This window comes from Ursus americanus, chromosome 5, assembly GCF_024610735.1.
Source record: "Ursus americanus isolate L20-20 chromosome 5, mUrsAme1.1.p, whole genome shotgun sequence".
Classification (NCBI taxonomy): Eukaryota; Metazoa; Chordata; class Mammalia; order Carnivora; family Ursidae; genus Ursus; species Ursus americanus.
The window spans coordinates 45,825,284-45,852,315 of record NC_142131.1 but is presented as its reverse complement, the minus strand read 5'-3'; the positions used below and the strand labels follow the sequence as shown (position 1 = coordinate 45,852,315).

The 27,032-nt window shown below is 34.1% G+C and overlaps 1 protein-coding gene across 1 annotated transcript in view; it reads left to right on the top strand.

Moving 5' to 3' along the window:
- The window catches only part of DDX4 (DEAD-box helicase 4), a 73,592-nt gene that overhangs the window by 28,066 nt on the left and 18,494 nt on the right, over positions 1-27,032 (top strand). Inside the window, exons 6-16 of the mRNA XM_087862141.1 lie at positions 20-70; positions 3,704-3,763; positions 14,286-14,387; positions 15,366-15,446; positions 18,192-18,239; positions 19,727-19,774; positions 19,881-19,928; positions 20,152-20,294; positions 20,937-21,089; positions 22,422-22,576; positions 25,853-25,982. Coding sequence (XP_087718267.1) covers positions 20-70; positions 3,704-3,763; positions 14,286-14,387; positions 15,366-15,446; positions 18,192-18,239; positions 19,727-19,774; positions 19,881-19,928; positions 20,152-20,294; positions 20,937-21,089; positions 22,422-22,576; positions 25,853-25,982 — 1,019 coding nt within the window. The remainder of the gene's footprint in view (positions 1-19; positions 71-3,703; positions 3,764-14,285; positions 14,388-15,365; positions 15,447-18,191; positions 18,240-19,726; positions 19,775-19,880; positions 19,929-20,151; positions 20,295-20,936; positions 21,090-22,421; positions 22,577-25,852; positions 25,983-27,032) is intronic.

Genomic DNA, 27,032 nt, shown 5'->3' with positions numbered 1-27,032 from the left:
AATTTTCTATTTTGTATAGGTTTTTCAAATAACAAGTTTGAAGAAGGTGATAACTCTGGTTTCTGGAGAGGTAAGTTCAGAGTTTTTTGTAGTGGATTTTAAAATTTAATGTTCAGGTGTACATGCTAAAGAGAAACTAAGATTAAGTGTCCTAGTCTTTTTCAATTCTAATTTATTTAAACCCAGTTTTATAAAGCACCTGTTGCCAGAGTCTTCACCAAGAATTCAGGCATCCTAGTTTGGCCTTTTTCAGTCTGCCTTAGTTAATCTATGAGGTGCAACTTTTGAATGATTTGCTACCTTAAAAAAGGTGGATAATGGAAAGAGCACTACAAGAATCAAAACTCATGTCCGTATATACATGCAGTTTGGAACATGCAGATCCCATTCAGCCTAACATAATTCTTGACATTGGAAAAAGATTCATGAGAATGTGGATGACTACGGAAATCGAGACATTTCTGTCAAAGGTACTGACATACCGGTTTGGAGGAATACAGAGGATGATGAGAATAGAGTAATGTTACCAGAATATGGATTACAGTAATTAATAGTGCTTTCCTAGGAGAGCCTGATTAAGTAGATTTGGGTGAGGTCTTGGAACCTGTATTTAAAAAGCATCCCTGCTGACTTTGATGCCTTTTTGTCTGGTAATCACTGATCTGTGGAATGTTTTTTTTTTTTTTTTTTTTTGGGAGAGAGGAGGTGGGTAGGGGCAGAGGGAAAGGGAGAGAGAGAATCTTAAGCAGGCTCCATGCCCAGCACAGAGCCCACTCGGGGCTACATCTCAGAACCCTGAGATCATGACCTAAGCTGTCATCAAGATTTGGACGGTTAACCGACTGAGCCACCCAGGTGCCCTTGTCTGTGGAATCTTAATAACATAATATACTTTGGAGTTGCAGACTTTGTTTCCTGTCCCTGCTCTGCGACCCCCTAGTTGAATGACTTAGAGCTAGTTGCTTAATTTCTCAGAGCCACAGTTTGCTATTCTGCAGAATGGAGGACATCCCTATTATAGGTTGTTAGGCAGACTTAAGGAAAACGTGTATGAAAATATGAAGTTTAATACCAGACACATTCATGGTAAACAGTAAATGCCATCTATCTTTATTAAATATTTGAGTCTTAATCTCATTATACTTTTAACAGTGATTCTCAAAATTAAAACCAAGCCTCACCTGATCACCTAAAACCCTTTGAATTATTTGGTGTTGAATTATTTGGGGTTTTAATATATCTAATAAAACTGTTTCCCTAAGTTATTGTCAGTCTCATTCTCCCTGATTTTCTATGCTTTTTTCATTTTAAATGAAAATGTACATAACATAGAACAAATATTTAACAGAAGAAAAAAATGACCATTTTTAGTCTTTTCCATTTCTATCTTACCTAATCTCCCTTTTTAAAATCAATGAATATTCAAGATCATTTTCACTTAGCCTAGACCTTCTTCCCCACTTGACTCTTATCACTGGTAGACCAGAGCACTTTTGAGCACAGATTCTAGTTTCTCATGGCATCCTGAGAGAACTTTCCCCCAAAATGGTTTAATTTCTTCCCTTTGTCTATTTTCTATATACATATATATATTTCTGTGTATATATATATGGATTGAATTCTTTTATTCTTAAAATCGTTATTGGCAAGCTCAGGAACAGATTGCAATATCATGATAGAAGCTTTTATTCTGCACTCAAATAGCATCTTTTGTGGTTGTTATTTTTCCTGCAGTCTAGATTTCTCCATCTAGTATAGTTAGTGATAAGGACTGTTGATTTTGGATTTGGACATTGTAGGTTTGAGACCCAGAGTCTCCTCCTCTCAGTTGTATTATCTTGAAAAAACATATTTAACTTCTGTATTTCATTTTTTCTATTTATAAAAGAGAATAATACCCACTTCACTAGGTTTTTGTGAAGATTTAAAAAGTTAGTATGTATTACTCAGTGCTAGACCATACTGAATTCTATATGTGTTGTTATTACTATTAATTATGAGTAATTTTAGGTAATATATATTTATATGAATATATATTTATATTAGATATCTAATATATTTACATACGAAATATATATTGAATTAATGTATCATATTGTTATTTATGTTTATATTTTAAATATTTATACATGTTATATATATTTTATATATTCTCTGTAATTAATTTTTATGGAATAATATAATATGGTTGTAGCTTATATTGGGATAATATCTCTTTTTTGTTGGTGCTTGCCTTTATTTCCTAACTTTACAGATAATTTTTTTTCAATAACTATATTTTGAAATACTCTAAGACTCATTATAAGTTAGAAAAATAGTACAGAGAGTTTCCTTCACTCCTCTCCTAGTGTAATTGTGCTCTTCATCCAACTTCTCCCAATGTCATTAGCCTATTTTAATTCCCAGTGTGGTCAAAATATAGGTTTGTTTTAGGGGAAAAACTGGACAAAGATATTGTGAGATCTCTTTGGCCTTGTCAGGTCTCAAATTAATTTACAGGTTTTTCTTACATAAGGCAATAAATGTTAGTTGTCCTCATTATTCCAGGGCCGGCCAACCTTCTTTTCAGACTTCTTTCCTTCCTGTTAAGCTCCTTTGTAGTATTAAATCCTGCTTCCCAGAAAGTTGTCTTAATATTAGATGGCTTTTTAGGAATATTTAGTAGTTGTTGACTTCATTTCAAGTAGGAGCCTGCAATAAGAGCTCTGGGTTATTTCTTATAAAACAAAATTAGTTGTTAGGAGATTAGTCATTTTGCACAGGAACTTATAGCTTCTAAGCTGTATAGCCACTTGATATCATTACTACGACTTAAAGTTCTCAGATTTTAAGCATTTAATGACATGTACAAAGGTCTCTTGAAATCATTTCTGTATTTCCCAAATGTGGCTTTGTTGGAATCCTCTAGAAAGCTTAAAGTTATTACTTTAAGTCATGTTAGTAACATTTTTAAATTTTGAAAAATTATTCATTTGTTGCTCTCACTCTATACTTTTAAAATAAACATCTCTGGGGTGGATTCTAGGAATTTATTTATTTATTTATTTATTTAATTTTTTTCCTAGGAATTTATTTTTAACAAACTTTCCAACTAATTCCTAGGTAGCCTTCAGTGTAGTGATTCTCATTCTGCTGTTGGGAAACTGGTAATATTACTTGATAACATCGTTAAAAACAGAAAAGCTAAGATATTCCCCAATTGTTTCATTAGGATGATTGGGGAAAAATTTGCGTATGTTAAAAAAAAAAACCACTAATGTCTGAGATATAGTAAGAAAGGCAAATTACAGAAATATTGACAGTATTATAAGAAGAATAGTCATGTATTTCTAGTGACTAGTAGCCTACATTTAAGAACCACTTGACTACTTTAATAGTTTAGATAGTTCTGAAACCATTTTTAGTCATACCAGTATGGACGAAATTCTTATTTTTTGGCTTGTGCTTAGCTCTTGGGAAATAGCAAGTTCTCAGTTATACACTTAACATTTAGGTATGTTAAATGATTTGTATAGGGATTTGTGAATAATGTCTTTATATTTCTGTTGCTAAAATTATTTCAAGAATTAAAATGTTCATATTTTTTACCTTAAAAATACTTATTTTTCTCACTAATTTATCCTGTGATAGTGCTATTCTTTAGATATTACAACTATGAAGTTAATTATTTAGATGCTATTCACATGTTAAATTCTTATTCAAGAATCTAATAATGACTGTGAAGATAATCGAACACGGAACAGAGGGTTTTCCAAGAGAGGCGGTAAGGACCACATTTTGGAATGATTTGTACTTACAGTTTCTAATGTCATGGATTTTTTTTCCCCCAAAGATCTCCAGAATGTTCTGTGAAGTACAGAATAGGGACTGTGAGTTCTGGTCAGTCACAGTATCTATGAACTGGGATGTCTTTGTCTCTGAATAGAATATTTGGGTATGTGGGAGAGTGAAGAAATTGTAGGTTACTTTTTGTTAAAAGGTCTGGCAATGCCCTACCGTACTCTGCTAATCCTGCCTCTAATAAAGTTAGGATGAGATGGTATAAACATTACCATATTTAATTCTTGATAACCTATGGATAGACATGTTAAAATATCAACGATAAAACCCACAAAAAACATAGTGAACTTATAAGATTGTTAAAGTTGTGCAGATCTACTTATGATAAAAGAGTTTATTCTTAGGAACTATATGATAATCAGATTCATCAGTGTCTTTACTGTAACTTGGGAACATCATTTTCCTTTGCCCATTAGATAGTTAGCCCATTGAATACCAGACCCTTCTTAGTGCCGCTAGGGCTTGTGTGGACTTCACTGTAGCCTTCTTAGGGCTGTGAGGTGGGGAGGAATTTGGTGGTGAATGAGGTTTGGCTGTTTTTCTCATAAATTGAAGGGTTTTTTTTAATGATAATTGCAGGGGGACATGTAATGATAGGGAGGAAATTTAGGTATAAGAAAAAGCCAGACTCATCTTTTAGAATTGCTTATTTTCCCCCTTCAACAAGCGATTTTTAGCACTTAGTGTTCTTTTTTTTTTTTTTTTTTAAAGATTTTATTTATTTATTTGACAGAGATAGAGACAGCCAGCGAGAGAGGGAACACAAGCAGGGGGAGTGGGAGAGGAAGAAGCAGGCTCATAGCGGAAGAGCCTGATGTGGGGCTCAATCCCATAAGGCGGGGATCACGCCCTGAGCCGAAGGCAGACGCTCAACCGCTGTGCCACCCAGGCGCCCCAAGCACTTAGTGTTCTTAAAACATTGCTCTTAGTTTTAAATTTTTGGTTGTTTTTTGCAGAACAGTGAATATCTTCCTCAGTATTTTCTTTAAATTAATCTAATTCATATTTAAGTGAGGCAGTCACAAGCTGGTTGCAGCTCTATGTGCTTGATCCTGGCTTATTGACTAATACAGTGTGACTAGCAGGCAAACAGTCATTTTTGCATATCCCTGATTGCTGTTCTCTTTAGTTGTATACATTTGAAGGGAGGAAATTTGCTCATGGCGGTCACTCAGTAAATAAAAAATATATGTGCATAAATATAAGTATATATTGAAATATGACTTGATATAGCACCAGACATGTGCATATGTTGTACCTGTATAGCTCAATGATTTTTCACTAACTGAACACACCTGAGTTTATTGTGTTCACAAGCATCCAGATCAAGAAATAGAAATTACTGGCACCTCCAGAAGTCCCTTTTATGCTCATTTTCTTTCACTGGCAACCCTCCCATCCCACGGTTAACTTGTAATCTGACTTTGAGCAACATAGGTTAATTTTCTCTGTTTTTGTACTTGATATAAATGGAATCATGCAACATACTCTTTTGTGTCCATCTTCTGTTCAATGTATTTGTGAGATGCATTCATAGTGTTGGTTGCAGTTGTAGATCACTACCATTGCTATATAGGTTCTTTGGTTCTACTGTTATGCTAGTAATGCTGTTTGGATGTCTTCCAGCTTTACGCTATTTTGAAGCTGCTGCTGTGGACATTCTAGTACATTTCTTTTGGTGCTGTTCACACATACTCAGAAATGATGCCTCATAGATTTTGTATATTTTTTGCTTTAATAGCTATTGTGAAATGTTTTCAAGATAGATATACTAAGGTATACTCCTACATCCTCACCAATGTCTGGTTATTTTCTTTTTCTTTAACCATTCTGCTGAGTGTGCGGTGGTATATCTTATTGTGTTTTTAATTTGTCTTTCCTTGATGGACTAATGAAATGTCCAGTGCTTCTTAAGTTTACTGGCCATTTGTACATCATCTTTTGTGTAGTGCTGATTCAGTTCTTTCGCCATCTTTTCTGTTAGGTGTCTATGTTTACCTTTTCATTGGCAAATAATTTAAAACTTAGAGAAAATTTGCACGAATAGGAAAAATAACTCCTGGGTGACATTTATATTGGGAGTCTCTGCTTCTTCTAAAGTCATGAAGATAGTCTCTTCTATTTTTCTTTTAAAGTTTTATCTTTTTAGTGTGCACATTCAGATTGTAATTCATCTGGGCTTTATTTTTGTATATGACGTAAGTTAGGGATCATGGTACATTTTTTTCCCCGTAGGAGTGCCCAGTTGATTCCTTATCACTTAGTGGAAGACTTTTCCTTCCACTCTACACTACAAGGACTTCTTTGTCCTAAATCAAGTAACAGTGTATATGTGGAAGTGTTCCTGGACATGATTCCTTTCCATTGGTCAGTTTCTATATTTTTGCACCTTTGCTATATAGCCTAATTAGTGCAGTTTCATAATAGATCCTAATATCTGGTAGTGTAAGTCTTCCAAGTTCATTTTTCTTCAGTATTACCTGGGTTATTCTTAGTTCTTTGCATTTGTATGTGATTTTTAGAATCAGTTTATCAATTTCCTGGAAAAAACCTAATGGGTTATTTTGGGGATTGCATTGATTTTGAGGAGAATGACCATTTTTACAGTTATCAAGCCTTTCAATCCATGAATATCCCCATTTAAGTAGGTCTTTAGTTTTTCCTAGCTCTGTTTTGCAATTTTCACTAGAGTCATTACACATCTTTCTTTACATTAGTATTTGATATTTTGTGATGCATGTTTTTTATTTATCTAATATTCCATATAACATATGTTTCACCATTTTAGAGTATATACTTCAGTAGTTTTAAATATACTCACTGTATTGTATGCCCATCATCACTATTTAATTCCTGAACATTTTCTTTCTTCCCCCTCAAAACCCTGGGCCTATTAGCAGTTAGTCCCACTTCCCTCTTATCTCCATCCTTTGGCAATCATTAATTGACTTTCTGTAGCTATGGGTTTGCTGATTCTGGACATTTCATATAAATGGAATTGTGTAATGTGTGGTCTTTTGTGTGTTCTTTCACTTAGGATGAACTTCTCACAGTTTGTCCATGCTGTAGCATGTGATGATACTTAGTTACTTGTAATGGCTGAGTAATATTTCACTGTGTGGCTGTACCACATTCTTTTTATTCATCAGTTGATTACTGGGTTGTTTCTACTTTTAGGCTATTATGACTAATACTCCTATTAACCTTTGTGTACAAGTTTTATGTAAACATGTTTTAATTTTTCTGGTGCATATACCTAGGAGTGAAACTGTCAAATTGTTTTCAACAGCAGCTGTACCAATTTATATTCCTTCCAACCATGCATGAGTGTCCCATTTTCTCAGTATTCTTTCCAATCTTTGTTGCTGTGTGTCTTCTTGGTGGTTGTGATGTTTGTACACAAAATTTAAATGGTATCTCATTGTCGTTTTGATTGTGGTTTCCTGATGGCTGTTATGTTGAAAAGGTTTCCTGTGTGTATTGGCTGTTCGTATATCCTTTTTGGAGAAAGGTCTATTTGCTTATTTAAAAAACTGGGTTGGGGGCGCCTGGGTGGCGCAGTCGTTAAGCGTCTGCCTTTGGCTCAGGGCGTGATCCCGGCGTTATGGGATCAAGCCCCACATCGGGCTCCTCCGCTATGAGCCTGCTTCTTCCTCTCCCACTCCCCCTGCTTGTGTTCCCTCTCTCGCTGGCTGTCTCTATCTCTGTCAAATAAATAAATAAAATCTTTAAAAAAATAAAAATAAATAACTGGGTTGTCTTTTTATTGTTTAAAGAATTCTTTGTGTCTTGTTACATGTGCTATTGGGTAGACAATTTGCAGATATATTCCCTTTGTGTTACCTTTTTATTTTCTTGATGGTGTCCTCTGAAGCACAGAAGTTTTAAATTTTGGTGCTGTCTGGTTTATATATTTTTTGTTTGTTGCTTGTGTTTTTGGTGTCATATCTAGAAAACATTTGCCTGTTAAAAGGTCATGCAGATTTTTACCTGTGTTTCCTTCTAATAATTTTATTGTTTTCCTCTTTGATCCATTTTGAGTTCTTTTTGTATGGTGTGAGGGAGGAGTCCAACTTAATTCTTTTGCATGTGAATATGTAGTTGTCCTAGCACCTTTTGTTCTTGTTTTATATTGATAGGGTGTAGTTGTAAATCTCTTTAAATTTATCCTACTGGATGTTGGTTAAGCTTCTTGGATGTGTGAATTTATATTTTTCGTCAAATTTGAGAAATTTTCCACTCTTTTTTTTGTGGTAAAATACCTGGGACATAAAATCTGCCATTTTAGTTATATTTAACTGTATAATTAAGTGGCATTAAGTACATTTACAGTGTTACGCAATTGTCACCACTATCCGTTTCCAAAATTGAAAGCAGAAACCTAAGCAGAAATCTATATCCATTATATAGTACGTACCCTTATCTTCTCCCCCCAGGTTCCTGGTAAACTCTATTCTATAGTCTCTTTGAATTTGCCTCTGTTCTAGATATTTCATACAAGTGGAATCATACAACATTTGCCCTTTTGTGTCTGGCTTAATTCACTTAGCTTAATGTTTTCAGTGTTCGTTCATGTTCTAGCATGTATGTGAACAAAGTACATTTCTTTTTATGGCTGAATAATTATCCATTGTATGTATAACACCACATTTTATCCATTCATCTATTGACGAATATTTGGGTTTTTACTTATTTTGTCTATTGTGAATAATGCTTCTACGAACATTCGTATTTATTTATCTGTTTGAGTCCTTGTCTTTGCATCTTTTGAATATATATGCCTAGAAGTGGAATTGCCAGGAGATGGGACTGAAGTAAGTTGAAATATACCACAGAGTTCACTGTTCTTACTAAGAATCAGCTTAAAAAAATATTCTCTGGGTTATTGCAAGTTTGATTTATTTCCATTTTAGAAAATGTTAATTCTGACAGTTTTTGTGCATTTTTTTTTTTGGAGTAGCAGAATTTGGAGTTTCGTACTTTGCCATTTTTGCTGATGTCAGTGATCCATATCATTTAAAAGTTTTCATTTTGTTTGCTAGTATATAGAAATACAGTTGAATTTTGTATATTGAAGGTTGAGTGACCTCGCTAAATTTATGGTAAGTACTTTTTAAATGAAGAAAAGATGTTCATGTTTCTTTTACACAAAATTTAAATGATTAATAAACTTACTTTTTTCTGAAGATTTTACCAGACATCTTTAAAAGGCTGCAGGAGATTGTCAGCTGTCCCTTATGAAATGCAGAATTCATGGAAGGACTAACGTCACCTTTAAAAATATGTTAATGTTATTTTATGAAAAGCGACATTTAAAGTGGTAAATTTTGAAATATTTCAAAAACTCAGAAAAGCACAGAATGTTTTTTTTTGTTTTTTTTTTTTTAAGATTTTATATATTTGACATAGAATCAGAGAGATAGAGTGAGAGAACACAAGCAGGGGGAGTGGCAGAGGGAGAGGGAGAAGCAGACTCCCGGCCAAGCAGGGAGCCCCATGTGGAGCTTGATCCCAGGACCCTGGGATCATGACCTTAACTAACCGAAGGCAGACCAGGTGCCCCAGCACAAAATATATACAACTTGTATACCACTTGTATACCACTACCTGGATTTAACAGGAATATTTTGTCATGTATACTTCAAATATAGAAAAAAAATTACATAATTGTTAGAAAACTCATCTTCCTTTTGTATTTTATATCTCCTTTTTCCTGAGGTAACTTTTTTTAAACATTGATATGTAGTGTATACTTCCTATTCATACTTTTATAAAAGTTTATTATACCCATCTTTTTGTGATTTAAAAAAAATTTTTATTTTTAAGTAATCTCTACACCCATTGGAGTGCTCAGACTTAAAACTCCAAGGTGAAGAGTTGCATGCTCTACCGACTCAGCCAGCCAGGCACTCCCCCCTTTTTTATGACTTTTTTATTCCATGTTTTTAAAGATTTATATGTTGAAAGTATAGATCTAGTTCATTTATTTTAACTTTTGTAGTGTTTTACTTACCTTTTAACCTATTTATTTAAAAACAAATTATTATTTTTTTAATAATATTTTTTTTATTATATTATGTTAGTCACCATACAGTACATCCGTGGTTTTTGATGTAAAGTTCCATGATTCATTACTTGCGTATAACACTAGTGCACCATGCAAGACATGCCCTCCTTACTACCCATTCCCATTCCCCCACCCCCTCCCCTCTGAAGCCCTCAGTTTGTTTCCCAGAGTCCATAGTCTCTCATCGTTCATTCCCCCTTCTGTTTACTCCCCCCTTTCTTCTTCCCTTTCTTCTCCTACCGATCTTCCTACTTCTTATGTTCCATAAATGAGTGAAACCATATGATAATTGTCTTTCTCTGCTTGACTTATTTCGCTTAGCATTATCTCCTCCAGTGCCATCCATGTTGCAGCAAATGTTGAGAAATCGTTCTTTTTGATGGCTGAGTAATATTCCATTGTATATATGGACCACATCTTCTTAATCCAGTCATCTGTTGAAGGGCACCTTGGCTCCTTCCATGATTTAGCTATTGTGGGCAATTATTTTTAACACCATGTAGGATACGTAGAGTTTCTAGCCTTACCTTCTAACAAGAAAGTTATTCAGACTTTTAATTCTGTATAACTTCCATTTTCTTTTCATCTCTAGTTATTAGACTCCTTATATAACTAGAAATTGGCATCAGCTATAGGGAAAAAAAGAGCATGTTCATTTAAATGTTTGTATTTCTCCTGTGAATGAGATTATTAAGCTATAGATACTGGAGGTACTGAGTCATTGTGTAGTCATTTGCACAGTAGAGAAGCTAGTTTTGAAAAGGAACCAAATTGAATTTACAGAAAGCAGTAGTGATTGAAAACATAATGAATAGATTAAACAGATTAAACAAAGATGAGTAGAATAAATGAATCCAAAGATAGATCTGAGGAAATTCTCTAAATTTGGGAATGGAAAACATGAAAGCATTTAACAGTCACGGAAGATAAAATAAGAATCTCTGTTATTCCAACGTATGTCTAAATATCTCCTGAGAAGAGTACAGAGAAAATGGAAGGAGGAGAGGGAAGGAAAAGAAGGCTATTCAGAGAATAGTTGAGAAACTTTTCCAGATTTAAGAAGGTACAAGAATCTTGAGCAAATTAAAAAAAATTCACACTCTTATATGTGTGTTGACATTGCAAAATTATGGAGATAAAAATATTCAGAGCTAACAGAGAAAAAAGATTCACCTGTAAAAGGACAAAAGATTGACAGCAGAACTTGTTTTTTTTCAGTAAAGGTAGAGAACATAATAGAGTAGAACGTAGAATCCTGGGAGAGAATAGTTCTGAATTGAAACTGCTATATCCAGATAATTTAGGTGTCAGAGAGAAATAAAACCATTCAGATAAAGACGGTGTTGAGTACTGTCAGGCCACTGAGGAAAGAACTACCGAATCTTGTATATTAGCAAGAAGGAAACTGAATGCAACAAGAAAGAAGTAGGAAGCAATGATGAGAAAAAACTAAATAAATACACATTTTAAAATTGGCAAACATATTGGTAAACCTAAATAAGTATTGACTGTAGAAGATAGTAATAATGTCACTAATTTAGGGGTTTTAGAAATAAGAAAGAACTAAAATACTAGCAAATGAAAAGTCTTTAGTTCTTTGTCAGCTCAGTAAGAAAGAGAACAGATTGAAACTAATTTCAAAATTTCTTAAAAATGGTAAAATTGAAGGATAATAAGAAAAAGGATATATAATGTATAACTTACTAGTGGAGGAAATCCAATAGGATAAAAGGCTAGACTTTGAGGAGGGGACAAAGATGAAAATAAATATTTCTTAAATATTCATTGCTGAAATTGAAGGATATCAGTAAAAGCATAAAATGCAGTGTTTGGGAGATCAATAGAAGGACAGAGAGGAAAAGAAAAAAAATTGAAAAAACTCAGGGAAGGGAACAGACAAAATAAAATGATAGAAGTAGGAAATTGATAATTAGTAATCATGATATATGTAAACAGTAAACGTATTTCAATGCAGAGTTGAAAATAGAAAAAATGTCAGCTCAATATTAACCCCAATAGAAGTATAGGATACAAAATAGACTCTAAATTAGACATAAAGAAATGAGCAGGAATAAAGCAGGAATAAAGAAATACTTAATGATAAAAGTCATTTTCACTGGGAAGGTATTACAGTTTGGAACATGGTTCGAAATCTAACAGTATATTCTTAAGTATATAAAGCAAAAGTAGACATAATTACATGGAAAAAATTGCAAATTCTAGTTAAACCACTAGTCCTAGGGTTGTTTTTGTTTTTGTTTTTTCCCAAGATTTATTTATTGGAGAGCAAGTGAGAGAGAGAGATCATGAGCAGGGGGTGGGCAGAGGGAGAGCGAGAAGCAGGCTCCCCACTGAGCAGGGAGACATGGGCCTTGATCACAGGACCCTGAGATCATGACCAGAGCTGAAGGCAGATGCTGAACCACTGAGCCACTCAGGCGCCCCCCACTAATCCTAGGTTTAAACCATTTTCCCCTTAGAACTGATAGAATGAACAGACCAGAAATGATTAAGACTGTGGAGACTATAGAAGTTTTGAATACCAGTTATTAAGCTTGATTTAATGTTTCTGTTTGGAATAATATGCCCCATATTATAAATTACACATTCCTTTACAGCACATAGAAAATACACACAATTTTACCATCTATTAAGGCCAAAAGGAAGTCCCAAAATATACCATAGAATTTATCACAAACTATGTCCTCTTGTTAAAGTTTCATGAAAGTAGAAATCCGTAACAAAAAGCCTAACCCTTGCGGTTTAGAAACTGAATTTATCAATTTATGAATTAAAATTCATATAGCAATAATAAAGTATAACAAAATAATAAAGCTATACTCTTAAATGTATGGAGTAGAAAAGAAATTAGTGAGCTCAGTGTTCAACTTAAGTAAAAACTCAGTAGAAGGAAGTTAAAAAGATAATAGACATGAATGAAACATACAATGGAATGTTATTCAGCAGTAAAAGTAAAGTACATTTTCACACATCAATAGAAATGAAGGTGGATTAAAGAAACAAAGAATATATTCTATATGATTCTGTTACATAAAGCTCAAACACAAAACTAAACAATACGTTGCAAAAAGTTATGTACATAGTTGGTAAAATTTTAATTTTAAAGTATTTAATTTAAAATTTAATTTTAAAATATTAAAGTAAGAGCAAGGAAATGAAAAACAATTCAGGATATTGATTGAGAAAGGGGAGTGGATTTTACAGGGCAAAAGACTATCCATGGGCTCCAGAGGTGTATTGGGAACATTCTTAGTTTTAAGCTGGGACCATAGGTTTTCATTTTATTATATTTAAACTTGTATATATAAGTTTTATGTATTTTGTTTATTCATGTGTACACACCAAAGTAACACGCCTTAAAAAGAAGCAGATCAAAAAGATAAACTGTTTCTTTAAAAGAGATAAACCCCAACAAGGCTCATTCAATAATAAAGAGGCACAAATAAATAATTTAGAACTAAAATGTAAATGTAATTATTGATAGATTATTGCCAGATTGAGGTTCTGTAGGTTTTAGGTAGTAGATTTATAACTCTGAATCCACCTTGAACTAAGTCTGCCCTATTTTATAAATAGGTTTTGAAAACCCATATAATTCAATATCAAGAAATATATGGAGAATTTTTACCTTTATTCGTCAGTTTCTTTGGGTGTAAATAGTGGCAAGTTCATAAACTAAATCTCAATTTCTTTATTTTCTGCGCAGTTGACATTTGGTTTTGAATTGATCTCATTCTGCTCTAGGTGGGATCAAATTTTACTTGAACTGTTGATACTGATTTTTGGTATTCAATTGAATTAACACATTATCTGTAGCAAGAAATCAGACTTCATATATAGCTATATGTCTGTGCTTTGAGTAAGATGTTTTACAGTTTTCTGTAAGGAACAAATATAAGCCTAGATTTATCTAATCGTTTTCTGCATTGTTGAAATCTTGTTAATGATGAGGTTGTGGCAACACTTACTGTTTTACAAGTGACACTTTTTCCTTTTAGTCATTTTTAGTTTTTTTTTTTTTTAAGTAAACTCTATTGCCAATGTGGTCTTGAACTCAGGACCCTGAAACCAAGAGTCACATAGTCTACCAACTAAGCCAGCCAGCAAGCCCAAGTCATTTTTAGTTTTGATTCTCAAAGCAAGCAGTATTTTTTTAAATTGTAGCTATGTCTCTTTATGTTAGTAAAGTTGAACATTTATAGGTCAAATATGGCATTTCTTTTTAGTAACTGTTATTGCCTTAAAATATTTAAAGTCATTGAATTATGCAAGGCTTAAATTAAATTTGGCCACCATTTCTCCAAGATTTTTTGTTATTGTTTTGTATTGTTCTTGTGTGTGTGTTTTAATATTATAGGCTATCAAGATGGAAATGATTCAGAAGCTTCAGGGTCATCCAGAAGAGGTGGAAGAGGTAGTTTCCGAGGTTGCCGTGGAGGATTTGGTCTAGGAAGTCCAAGTTAGTAGTGAATCGCAAATGGTGTGCTTTATCTGTTAGGTTTTATTTTTCATCATTTCTTTCTTAATACATAAGGTTGTTGAGAGGATTATATGAAGAATAGCTTAGCAGAGTGACTGGTACATAATCACCTAAATTGTATATAACATTATTTTTTAGACACATAATCTACTTGCATACTTGTTAGTTGGAATATATGAATCTTTCTAAACGTTTGTGTGACTCAGCTCTTTAATCTTATTTACTAATTCTAAGTGTTTTAGAGCCTTGATAATGATAGCCAACCTAGAAAGAGGTGGCCTTCTCCAAGGTTCTAGCCCCTCATTATACTTTCTTTCACTAATGTGGCTTTCTACCTTAAATTACTCCAGCCATCATTTCTTGGAGCTAGGGGTATTAACATCAGAAGTCACTGTTGGATTGCATTTGTCTCTTAATGGAGGAGGATAGATTAGTGGTTGTGGAAGTTAAAATTAAATTTGTAATAATGATTTAATAAATGTGTAGGAGATTAATGAATTGTCACTTTTAAAAAAGTGTAGGGGTCTTGGGGTGGTTGTTCAGAACTTGGAAGGTTTGATTTGGCAACAGTGGGAGCAAGGGGTTGCTATTCTGGAGAATAAGTAATGAGATTAAGCAATGTGAAGTTTCTGGAGCAGTAACAGTTTACTTTTTGGAGGTCATTTAACTTTTGCTTATATGATATTTTAACATAGCATTGGCCCTAACTACTTTTATAAAATAATGTTAATAAAATAAAAACTTTGAGGAAGTAATTTGTAATTGAAGGAAATAATTTGTGTAGAAATCCTTTGTATGGTGCTTAGAAAAATGCTCATTGTGATTCCTTTAAAATTTTAACCATTTTGCCTCACGTCTTTAACTTCTGGCACTATGACTTGATTTTCTTCTCTTTACTGTACGATTTTAAAACTTTTTAGAAATAACATAATCTCATTTTATTATGCATAAATATAGATAGTGAATATGAACAAGATGAGGGGACACAGCGCACTGGTGGCCTTTTTGGTTCTAGAAGACCAGCATTAAGTGGCACAGGTGAGAAATAGAATTTCTTCCTTTCTCCCCCCTCTTCCTTCCTTTTAAAGATTTAATTTATTTATTTCAGAGAGAGAGAGACAGAGAGAGACAGAGGGAAAGAGACAGACTGTAAGCATGAGCTGGGGGGAAGGGCAGAGGGAGAAGCAGACTCCCTGCTGAGCACAGAGCCCATTGTGGGGCTGGATCCCAGGACTCTGGGATCATGACCTGAGAGGAAGGCAAATGTTCCACCCAGGCACCCCAGAAATAGAATTTCTTATTTACTAATTCAGTAAGAATGTTAAGAATTCATATATGCTTTTAGCTCTATAATTAGTAACCTAATAGATACATTTAATTATACTAGGTTAGGTCATGATTTTCTCTGCTTTTTAGATCTGCAGGCAAAAATACATGGGCAGCTGTATTATTTCTGTGCACCATGCACTGTGAATTATTTCTTCCCTCTTATCTATCAGTTAATTTGAGGCGTAAGCTATAGCTTTAATTGGAGGAAGGAAAATGAAGTTTGTAGTGGTTTCAAAGAAAGAACTCTGAGTTAGGGGATTTGAGGAGAAAATGAAAAAAAACCCCAACATTATTATTTTTTATTATAATAATATTTTTTTATTATATTATGTTAGTCACCATATAGTACATCCCTGGTTTTTGATGTAAAGTTCCATGATTCATTAGTTGCGTATAACACCCAGTGCACCATGCAATACATGCCCTCCTTACTACCCATCACCAGCCTATCCCATTTCCCCACCCCCTTCCCCTCTGAAGCCCTCAGTTTGTTTCTCAGAGTCCATAGTCTCTCATGCTTCATTCCCCCTTCTGATTACCCCCCCTTTCTTTATCCCTTTCTTCTCCTACCGATCTTCCTAGTTCTTATGTTCCATTGATGAGTGAAACCATATGATAATTGTCTTTCTCTGCTTGGCTTATTTCGCTTAGTTATCTCCTCCAGTGCCATCCATGTTGCAGCAAATGTTGAGAAATCGTTCTTTTTGATAGCTGAGTAATATTCCATTGTATATATGGACCACATCTTCTTAATCTCATCATCTGTCAAAGGGCATCTCAGCTCCTTCCACGATTTAGCTTTTGTGGACAATGCTGCTATGAACATTGGGGTGCATATGGCCCTTCTCTTCACTACGTCTGTATCTTTGGGGTAAATACCCAGTAGTGCAATGGCTGGATCATTGGGTAGCTCAATTTTTAACTTTTTAAGGGACTTCCACACTGTTTTCCAGAGTGGCTGTACCAACTTGCATTCCCACCAACAATGTAGGAGGGATCGCCTTTCTCCACATCCTCCCCAACAATTGTTGTTTCTTGCCTTGTCAATTTTTGCCATTCTAACTGGCGTAAGGTGGTATCTCAGTGTGGTTTTGATTTGAATTTCCCTAATGGCTAATGATTTTGAACATTTTTTGTGAGTCTGTTAGCCATTTTTATGTCTTCATTGGAAAAGTGTCTATTCATATCTTCTGCCCATTTTAATATTTGTTTATTTGTTTCTTGTGTATTGAGTTTGAGAAGTTCTTTGTAGATCTTGGATACCAGTCTTTATCTGTAGTGTCATTTGCAAATATCTTCTCCCATTCCATGGGTTGCCTCTTAGTTTTTTTGACTGTTTCCTTGGCTGTGCAGAAGCTTTTTATCTTGATGAAGGTCCCACAAGTTCATTTTATCTTTTGTTTCTCTTGCCTTTGGAGATGTGTCATGAAAAAGGTTGCTGTGGCCGATGTCATAGAGGTTGCTGCCTATGCTCTCCTCTAGGATTTTGATCGATTCCTGTCTCACATCGAGGTCTTTCACCCATTTGGAGTTCATCTTTGTGTATGGTGTGAGAAAGTGGTCAAGTTTCATTCTTTTGCATGTAGCTGTCCAATTTTCCCAGCACCATTTATTGAAGAGACTGTCTTTTTTCCACTGGATGTTTTTCCTGCTTTATCAAATATTAGTTGCCCAAAGAGCCAAGGGTCCATTTCTGGGTTCTCTAAAAACCCCAAAATTATTGATAAAAATGTGCAAATGTGGATAAACTGGTACATCTAGACAATAGAATATTATTGAACACCAAAAGGAAATGAGCTATCAAACTATGAAAAGGTAAGGAGGAACCCTAAATGCCTATTACTAAGTGAAAGAAGCCAATGTGGAAAGGAAACAACTCTGGAGAGGGGTAAAAAGATCAGTGGTTGCTGGGGGGAGGGATGAATAGCATGGAGAATTTTTTTAGGACAGTGAAAATACTTTGTGTGTTACATTAATGGTGGATACATGTCATTTTATATTTGTCCAAACCCATAGAATGTACAACACCTAGAGTGAGCCCTAATGTAAACTTTGATTATGTCATGTCAGCTTAGGTTCATCAGTTGTAACAAATGTACTACACTAATGGGGGATATTGATAACGGGGGGTGGCTGTTCAAATGTGGGGGCAAGAGGCAGTGTATGGGAAATCTCTGTTCCTTTCCTTCAATTTTTCTGTAAATCTAAAACTCTCTTTAAAAAAAAAAGGGAAGTCTTTGAACAAAATGTTCAAATGAGGAAAAGATTTAAATTAAATGTAGAATTAACAGATGGGTGGATGAAGGGACCAGGAATCCTTAGCGCTCAGTATTTGAATCGAAATAGCTATATGGTTTATGTGTTCAAGGAGGAGACCTGTGTTTAAAAAAAAAAAAAAAGGTGAGCTGAATTTTCCCTAAATAATCTGCAAAAAAAAAAAAAAATGCATTACAGGTAATGGTGATACTTACCAAAGCAGAAGTGGCAGTGGAAGTGGACGAGGTGAGTTCTTACTTGGTTTACCTATAAATGGTTAATAGTAATCCAAATTTCATTTTTGAAATTAAAGGTAACTGTTACTGCTTTTATATATTTTGAGGAGTAGAAATACGCTCAAACTGTTTTGGAAAGATATTTAATACTCCTCAGTGTAACAGTTCCATTATAGGAATTATATATCATAGATGCATTTGCTGAACCTATGCACAAGGGTGTTCACTGAAGCTTCATTTATAATAAATAAAAACTAAAAAGAAACTAAAATCATCAGTAAATAATGGTTTAATAAATCATATCACCCTAAAATGGGATACTGTGCAGATATTGAAGATTGAAATACATCTATATGTATATGTTCTTATTTTATAAAAACCGTATGTTTTTTTCATATGAGATATTTATTTGATTTGGTATAAGGCATAAAGTAAGTTTAATATACATGATATGTACTATGAAAATTTTTTTCAGAGTTATAAATATTTAAATGTCATAATATAAAAGTTAAAATGCTTTTCACACTAGGAAAATAATAAAACTTATTTGATGTCTCTGAAAAATCCTGAGTGATCATTAGTAGTCTGAGAGCATTTGAAGAGACGACTCCTTTGAACTGCCCCTATTTACCCCCCTTGATTCTCAGATTTTTCATTATAGAAAGAGGTTCTTAATGGTTATTTAAACCATATCTACAAATGCTCAAATCTTGTTGGGTAAAGGATTTGAAGACCTGTGGACATTCAGGACAAGAAAAAGAGCTTACATGTGAAAATATATCTAGTTAGATTTTCAAATCTAATGAAGACCTTATTATTTTTTGTGGTAGTACCGGAAAGTGGCACAATAGAGGACTAGTTACTTAAAACCATGAAGATAGTGTATGGAAAAAAGTTAACATGACAGGCCTGATTGCTATTCTTTGAATGTCCTGCTTACCAGATTGTTTTTTTCCTGGCATCTGGGAGATTGGATTTGGGGAGGTTTCTCACCACCCTAACTAGTTTAAGAATGGCTTACTGTGCCTGGAGCGTTTTTACAACACTGTAGTTTTAATACCGGCTTTTAATACCTTTTCCCTTTGCTGATGCTTTCTGTCATTTCACTGTAATAAATCATAGCTGTGAGTATGACTATATGCTGGGTCCTGCTGAATCATACAACTTGGGAATGGTAATGGGGATACCTGAATACAGATGGACTTTTAGTTCATTTTAGAATATACATTCCTTTGCTGAGGAATATAGGAACTAGGAAAGGGACTGAACAGTTAAACAAAAAACTGATAACATAAAACAGTATCATCTACATAAAATTAGCATTTTGAATATTAAACTTAAAATTGTTAAGGATTCTGTTTGTCTTGTCTTATTTGTATGAAGGACTTTAAAGATGTCTATTTTTAGAACTTGTTCTTTTTGAAGACAAGCAATGAAAATAAAGATGTACACAGCCTTGTATCTTGACTAATTATCAGTATGGATTTCTTTAATTAGGTGGTTACAGAGGTTTAAATGAAGAAGTAGTAACAGGCTCTGGAAAAAGTAAGTTTTACGTTAGATAAGGTATTTGATTTTCATAGTGAAAGTTCTTTCACCCCTCAATTAAAAAAATATTTATCTTTTTTTTGGGGGTTTGATTCCGTTTAAGATTCTTGGAAGTCAGAAGCCGAAGGAGGAGAAAGTGGTGATACTCAAGGTATATTAATTTTTGTGTGAGCCACATGAACGTCTGTTGCATTTTAATAAAAATGAAAAATAAGAGTAGAGTTAACCTTTTTTTAAAATTTGAAGTGAAAACTTTAATGGTAAACAGTGGGAAGTTCTTCAGTACTTAAAATTTGATTTTCAGTTTTTGTTTTCCCTCTTACTTTTCTTCTGGTCCTTGTAATGTAAGCTCTATCTTTTATTTGAATTCTAAGGACCAAAGGTAACCTACATACCGCCTCCTCCACCTGAGGATGAGGATTCCATCTTTGCACATTATCAGACGGGCATAAACTTTGACAAATATGATACTATTCTTGTGGAAGTATCTGGACATGATGCACCACCAGCAATTCTGGTCAGTGTAATAATTATTTCTGTATTGACTGTAGCAAACTTTGTTTGTAAAATATATGGTACATTTCCGTAGGTTGATATAACAGAATACAAAAATTTCATTTTTAGCATATAATGGTTTAGGTTAGAAATTGAGAACCATATCTACCATATACTACTCATAGAATTAATGGCTATGTTGAAAGAGTATTAAATTTCATTCCCACATTCCCAAACTAGGATGAGAACTTCATTTAAATTTAATAAAAAGGGTATTTTTCCTAGGGATTGAAGATTTCTTCTTCCTAAGTATGTGAGAGAGTCTGTCTTAGGAGAATGATATTTTAAGGAGCGGGGGGCACCTCTGGTCCCCTGTTGTTAATGAGCCATTGTTACTGATCAGGATATTTATATTTTACAGGTTTTAAGGGGCCAGAAGAAAATGTTTTTAGAACTAGTGTCTATAGGGAATGCTCTTTAATTCAGTCAAGTAATAATATACCGGCTGTTGATAGTACTTTTGAGTGGGGGCATATTGGTAAAGTAACTTTAGTATATAAAGTAGAATTAACAAAAACTTAAGACTAACTCAAATGAAATATGTTTATGGAATGATCTGCATATGATGTATGAAATTTAATCATACCCTTCCCCCTTTTTTTAGACTTTTGAGGAAGCTAATCTCTGTCAGACACTGAATAACAACATTTCTAAAGCTGGTTATACTAAGCTTACTCCTGTGCAGAAATACAGTATTCCTATTATATTAGCAGGACGAGATTTGATGGCTTGTGCTCAGACAGGGTCTGGAAAGACTGTAAGTCCTTTTTCCCCACGTGTATTCTACCCCATATTCAAATTATTTATAGTTTTTGAACTTTAGTTCTTCTCAAGTAGTTTGAGTCTTTTTTGTTGGATGGAAGGTTGATGATTTCAGGGAACTGTTAAAAACACATTTTTTTGCTTCTGAATTCTGGCTTTATTGGGGTTTTTATACTTCTGAAGAAAGAATTTTGAACCATTTCTCGAGTAGTGTTGCAGTTCATGGATGTTTAATTCATTTTAAGACTGTTCACTTCCTTCTGGAAGATGGTAGTATCTAAAACAAAATGGTTGAGGGGTGCCTGGGTAACTCAGTCAGTTAAGTGTCCGACTCTTGATTTGGGCTCAGATCATGATCTCATAGTTGTGAGACTGAGCCCCTCATCAAGCTCTGTGCTGGGCATGGAACCAGCTTGGGTTTCTCTTTCTCCCTCTGTCTTTGCCCCTCCCCCCCCCAAATAAAATAAAACAAAACGATTGAGGGTCAAAGCACCAGAGGTTATAAAAAGCAGAGAAAGAGAGACAATAAGTTGCATAATAAAGCTGATAAAATTTTGGAGTCAAAAGAATGAGAAATAGCAATATGTGTTGTACCTGGTCTTTAATATGAAGTAACTTCAGGTTATGCTATCTAAAAAGAACTGATGAGATTGGTTTGATCTTAGGACTTACTTCTGGGATCTGTCTGTTAAACAGGATTCCCTGAGATGAGCCTTAAAGCCTATCCTTTCTGAATCAAAGAATTGTGGTTCATGCTATTTTAGCTTTAATCAGCCTCTGGTAGTAGAATTGAAGGGATAATAAATGAGTTATATAATACAGCAGCCTCTAATACATAATTTTGGAGGTAGATTTTACTGTCGGATTTGCTTATTGAGAAAACTATAGCACAAAATTTCTCTTGCCACATTAACTTCACTAAGGGTGAGTAATCCAAATGAATGATTTCCCACTTTTTGCTCTTTGTGTACCACTTTTGTCATGCATTCTGTGATAATTTCAGTTCTACTCCAAAAGGAATTCATTTAGAGTAATGGCTAAATGCAGGGATTTACATCAGGTTATGTATACATTACCCTCTATAAATAAGTTAATGTTAATTATTTAGAATTCATGGGTATGCTTTTTAAATAACTGAAAGATATCTATCAAAAGTTGAAGTGTTAAAAACTCACTGAAGTAAAAATTGTTTTCCTCTCTCATCTTAAATTTACCAGTAAGGTGGAAGAAGAATGTAGAAGCTGTAAGGGAATAAAGAATAGATTTATTTCTGCAGGAAGAAAGATGATGTATTATAAATTTGTAAATTATGTAATTCAACTCCTAGGCAGCTTTTCTCTTGCCAATTTTGGCACATATGATGCGTGATGGAATAACAGCCAGTCGTTTTAAAGAGCTGCAGGAACCAGAGTGTATTATTGTAGCACCAACTCGAGAATTGATCAATCAGATCTATCTGGAAGCCAGAAAGTTTTCTTTTGGGTATGTACATCTGGAATGCCACTCAAAACAAGTTTTTCTTCAGAGATTTTTTATTTTGGGAAGAACTCAGTTCAGTCATGTAATTAATGTATTTGATTGAAGTGTACTTTTTCATAATCTTTATGGAATCCCTGTTTATTTTTATTTTTAAAATAAACATGCTTGTTTTTTAAAAAGCATACATATTAAAAATCAGATGATAATAGAAGTAGAAAGAAAATAGTGAACATATTGGTGGTATATTTTCTGTTAGTTTTAAATGTATGTTTAATGTACTTAGGGTGTCCCTAATAATAATCTGTTTACATATAACTTCATAATATAGAGAATGCTTATATTATAATCACCCCAATTTTTAATCATTTTAAGATTATATGTGTATGTATTTATGTCTCTATTTTGGGGCATTTAGGTTGTTCCTACTTTGGGGCTACTATAAATAAAATTACAATGAACAGCTTGATAAGTAAAGTTTTTCTGTTTTAATGGTTTAAGTATTTCCATAGAGTAGGTTTTTATAAGTTTAATGTTAAAGGGCATGAACTTAAAGCTTTCACCAATATACATTTCTATCAGCAGTATATGAGAATGCCAATTTCATTATTCATTTTGCCAACATTTGGTTTTGTATTATCTATTGCTGCCTAACACAGTACCTAAAACCTAGTTGCTCAAAATGATAACTATTACCTATTAGTTACTGGGGATTAGGAATTGGAGAACAGTTTAGCTGAGTGCTTCTGGCTTGAGGTCTCTTAAGAGACTGTAGACAAGATACCAGCCAACAATTACAGTCGTCTGAAGGCTTGACTGTACCGTTCCCATAAGGATCCTTGGTTGTCCTTAGGAAGTGACTCTAGCTTGCTTAGAGTGATAAACGAGAAAGAGCAAGGAGGAAGTTACCATGGGTCTTTTAAAACAGTCTCAGTCACTTCTGTCCTATTGTGTTCATCACTCAGCAAGTTACTAAGTCAACCCCATACTCAGGACTAGCTATGTCATTTGCTGGAACCAGTGCAAAATGAAAGTGCAGGGTCCCTTGTTCAAAAATTATTATGAATTTTAAGACAGCATATAGCAGAGCATTAAACCAAGCTAAGGGCTTTTCTTACCTTGGGACCCTATGTAGACTGCGCAGGTTGCACATGTATGAACCCAGCCTCACATACACGTAAGGGGAAAGAGAGTTAGGATCTTTATTTAAAGAAAGGAAGGAATATGGAAGAATTTTGTGTATATATTTTTAAACCACCACAGGTATCTTCATTTTTTTCATTTATTAAGAGGTTGTGAACTGCCTTTGGAATGCTTAATAAATTTTCCTTTGTTAATTAAACAGTGCTATTTACCACTTTATCTGATTGGATCTTAGTGTTGTTTTTGCAGGTTTTTTTTTTTTAGAGCTTTCTATGTAGAAATTGTTAACATTTTCTTTAGTTTATTAGTTTATTTTTTTAACTCCACGCTAGGCATGGAGCCCAGAGTGGGGCTTGAACTCACAACGTTGAGATCAAGACCTGAGCTGAGATCAAGAGTCAGATGTTCAACCAGCTGAGCCACCCAGGCACCCCTGAATCAGTTTATTTTAAAATAAGAAGAAAAAACTAAAGTTATTAAAAATCTCATGTCAAGTTTAACAGATTTTTTTTTTTTTAAAGTGGATACATATTGCTTAAACCAGTGTTTTGTCCTAATAGTCCCCATGTACTGTGTTGCTTTTAGGCTTGTAAGTCAGGTAAAAAACACTTTTTTTTCTTTTAAATATGCATGGTAAATTCAGATAATATGTATGCACAGAATGAATATTTGCACATGGAAATTTGTTGTAACATTGTGGCAGAAGACTGAAAAGTATCTAAATGTCTTCACTCAAGGACTGGTTAAGTTATGGTACACTTAGAATAGTAATGGTAATAACTAAGTTACTGAATCCTTAGCATTTGCTAAGTTATAAGTGTTTGTTATGTATTACCTTATTTAGGCCTAGCAATAGGAGAAAACAAAGAATCTGTTTAAAGTAATGAGTTTATTTAATTAACATCAAGTCTTTGGGGTGCCTGGCTGGCTCATTCAGTAGAACATGCAACTCTTCTTTTTTTTTTTTTTTTTTTTTTGAGATTTATTTATTTATTTTTGAGAGAGAGAGAGAGAGAGAGAGAGAGAGAGAATCTCAAGTGGACTCCACGCTCAGTACTGTCTGATGCAGGGCTTGATCCCATGACCCATGAGATCATGATCTGGGCCAAATTATGAGTCAAAATTATGAGCCGGACACTTAATTGACTGAGCCACCCAGGAGACCCAATCATGCAACTCTTGATCTCAGGGTCATGAGTTCGAGCCCCATGTTGGGTGTAGAGATTACTTAAATAAATAAATAAACTTAAAAAAACCATTAAATTGTCCTGTACTCTTCACCCCCCACTTATTTAATTCTCCTCTTTAGAGTTACCCACTCTTAACAGTTTTGTATGAATTAATGTAGAAATAGTTGGCGCACGTGTATGCAGTTTAATCCTCCTTTCAGCAAATGGTAGCATACTGAACTGTTGTCACTTTATTTTTTAATGGTAAATGTTGGCGATAATGCTTAATCTGGAGCTATACCCTTTTTTCTTTTTATGAATGCACGGTATCCCTTTAGACGACTGGACTGTAATTAGTACTTTTCTATTGTTAGACACTTAGCTTTATTTTTAGTATCAAAAGACTGAAAACTAACAGTAAATATTACTATAAAGTCATCTTTCCCCATTTGTGGGGCCATATCTGGAGGGTAAATTCATACATGTGTATTTACTGGGACAAGAGAGAAGTTTTTAAACTTTAAGAGAGATTAAAATTGTGAAAGAGCCTGTCTCACTGTATCCTTTTGAGTGCCAATTTCCCCACACCATGGCTAACGTGGTATTATTACACTTCAGGAAAAATGTGTTAGTCTTCATTTGTCTTCATTTTTAAAGTAATGTTGACCTTAAAAAATGTTTAAAAGCCATTTTTATTTTTTATGAACCACTTGTTCATGTTTCTGGCCAATTTTTATGAGGTGGTGTTTGTGTTTACTATTGTTTTTGAGGAGCCCTTTATTGGATAGACTGCAGGGGTTTTTTTCATCATTGTCATTTGCTTTTCAACTTCTTCCTAGGAGGAATTTGGTTTTTTTCAGATAGTTGAGTATTAGTTTTTTTCTTTATGGATTTCTTTTTATATCTTGTTAGAAACAAATGTATACTTTTCACATAACTAGAAAATAACATACATTTTTCTTGTTAATAGGACTTGTGTTAGAGCTGTTGTTATATATGGGGGAACCCAACTGGGGCATTCAATTCGACAAATAGTACAAGGCTGTAATATATTATGTGCCACTCCTGGGAGACTGATGGATATCATAGGTAAAGAAAAGGTAGGCCCTAGACTGGTAATAAAATTGTGGATTGAGTAATAATTTTTTTTTTTAATGGGACAGGGAAAGAATGATGCAAAGAGATAGGGGTTTATTAGAGTACCATTTATGTTAGGCCCCCATTAGATTCGCTGAATGCATTCTTTTTTTTTTTTTTAAGATTTATTTATTTATTTTAGAGAGTGAGCACGGGGCAGGAGGGGTAGAGGGAGAGGGAAAGACAGTCTTAAACAGAAAGACAGTCTTAAACAGACTACGCTGCGGACGGGGCTCAATCCCACAACGCTGAAATCATGACCTGAGCCAAAACCAGGAGTTGGACACAACTGACTGAGCCACCCAGGAGCCATTCTCTGAATGCATTCTTACATAATTATTAAAATAATTCTAACAGGAAATAAATAGTATTTCCTATTTTGTATTTGAGAAGACAATGAGTGAGATGATGTAATTTATTTAAAATCCCTCACTTAGCTCTAATGATAGAGCTAGGGTTAGAATCTGGATCTGACTCAAATCTATATCCCATATTCCACTATACTGGGAGAAATGGAGTAAATGCTTCTGTCTAGTTTCATGTAAGTCATGATGACATCTTTTCTTCCTAAATGAAAGCCTGATTGCATTAGCATTTGTTTCCTTTTTAAGCAAAGGAATGATGTTAACCAGGACTGTTAAATTTCTGAGTCTTTAAAAAGACATTTAGGTTTATGTACTTAATTTAGGTATTCACTTAACACATTATGTGATTTTAGTGCTTTAAGTTCATTTTGATGAACCTCATTTGCTTTTTTAGGCTCTTCTCTAAAGGGGTTACTCAAAACATGGTCTTTCTTCATAGAGATAGTTTTCTTTGGATACTTATGCAGACTATCCAGAGAAATCCACCTCGATTTCTCACTAAATAACTTACATGGTTGTGCCAAATTCATTTGTTTTCCTTGAAAAAGTCTGCTTCTCCTTATAGTAATAAGTATTCACGCAAAAGTGACAGAAATTTCTCAGTTGCTCCCAAGTGATTAGAGAATGGAGAATTTATTAAGAGTTTAA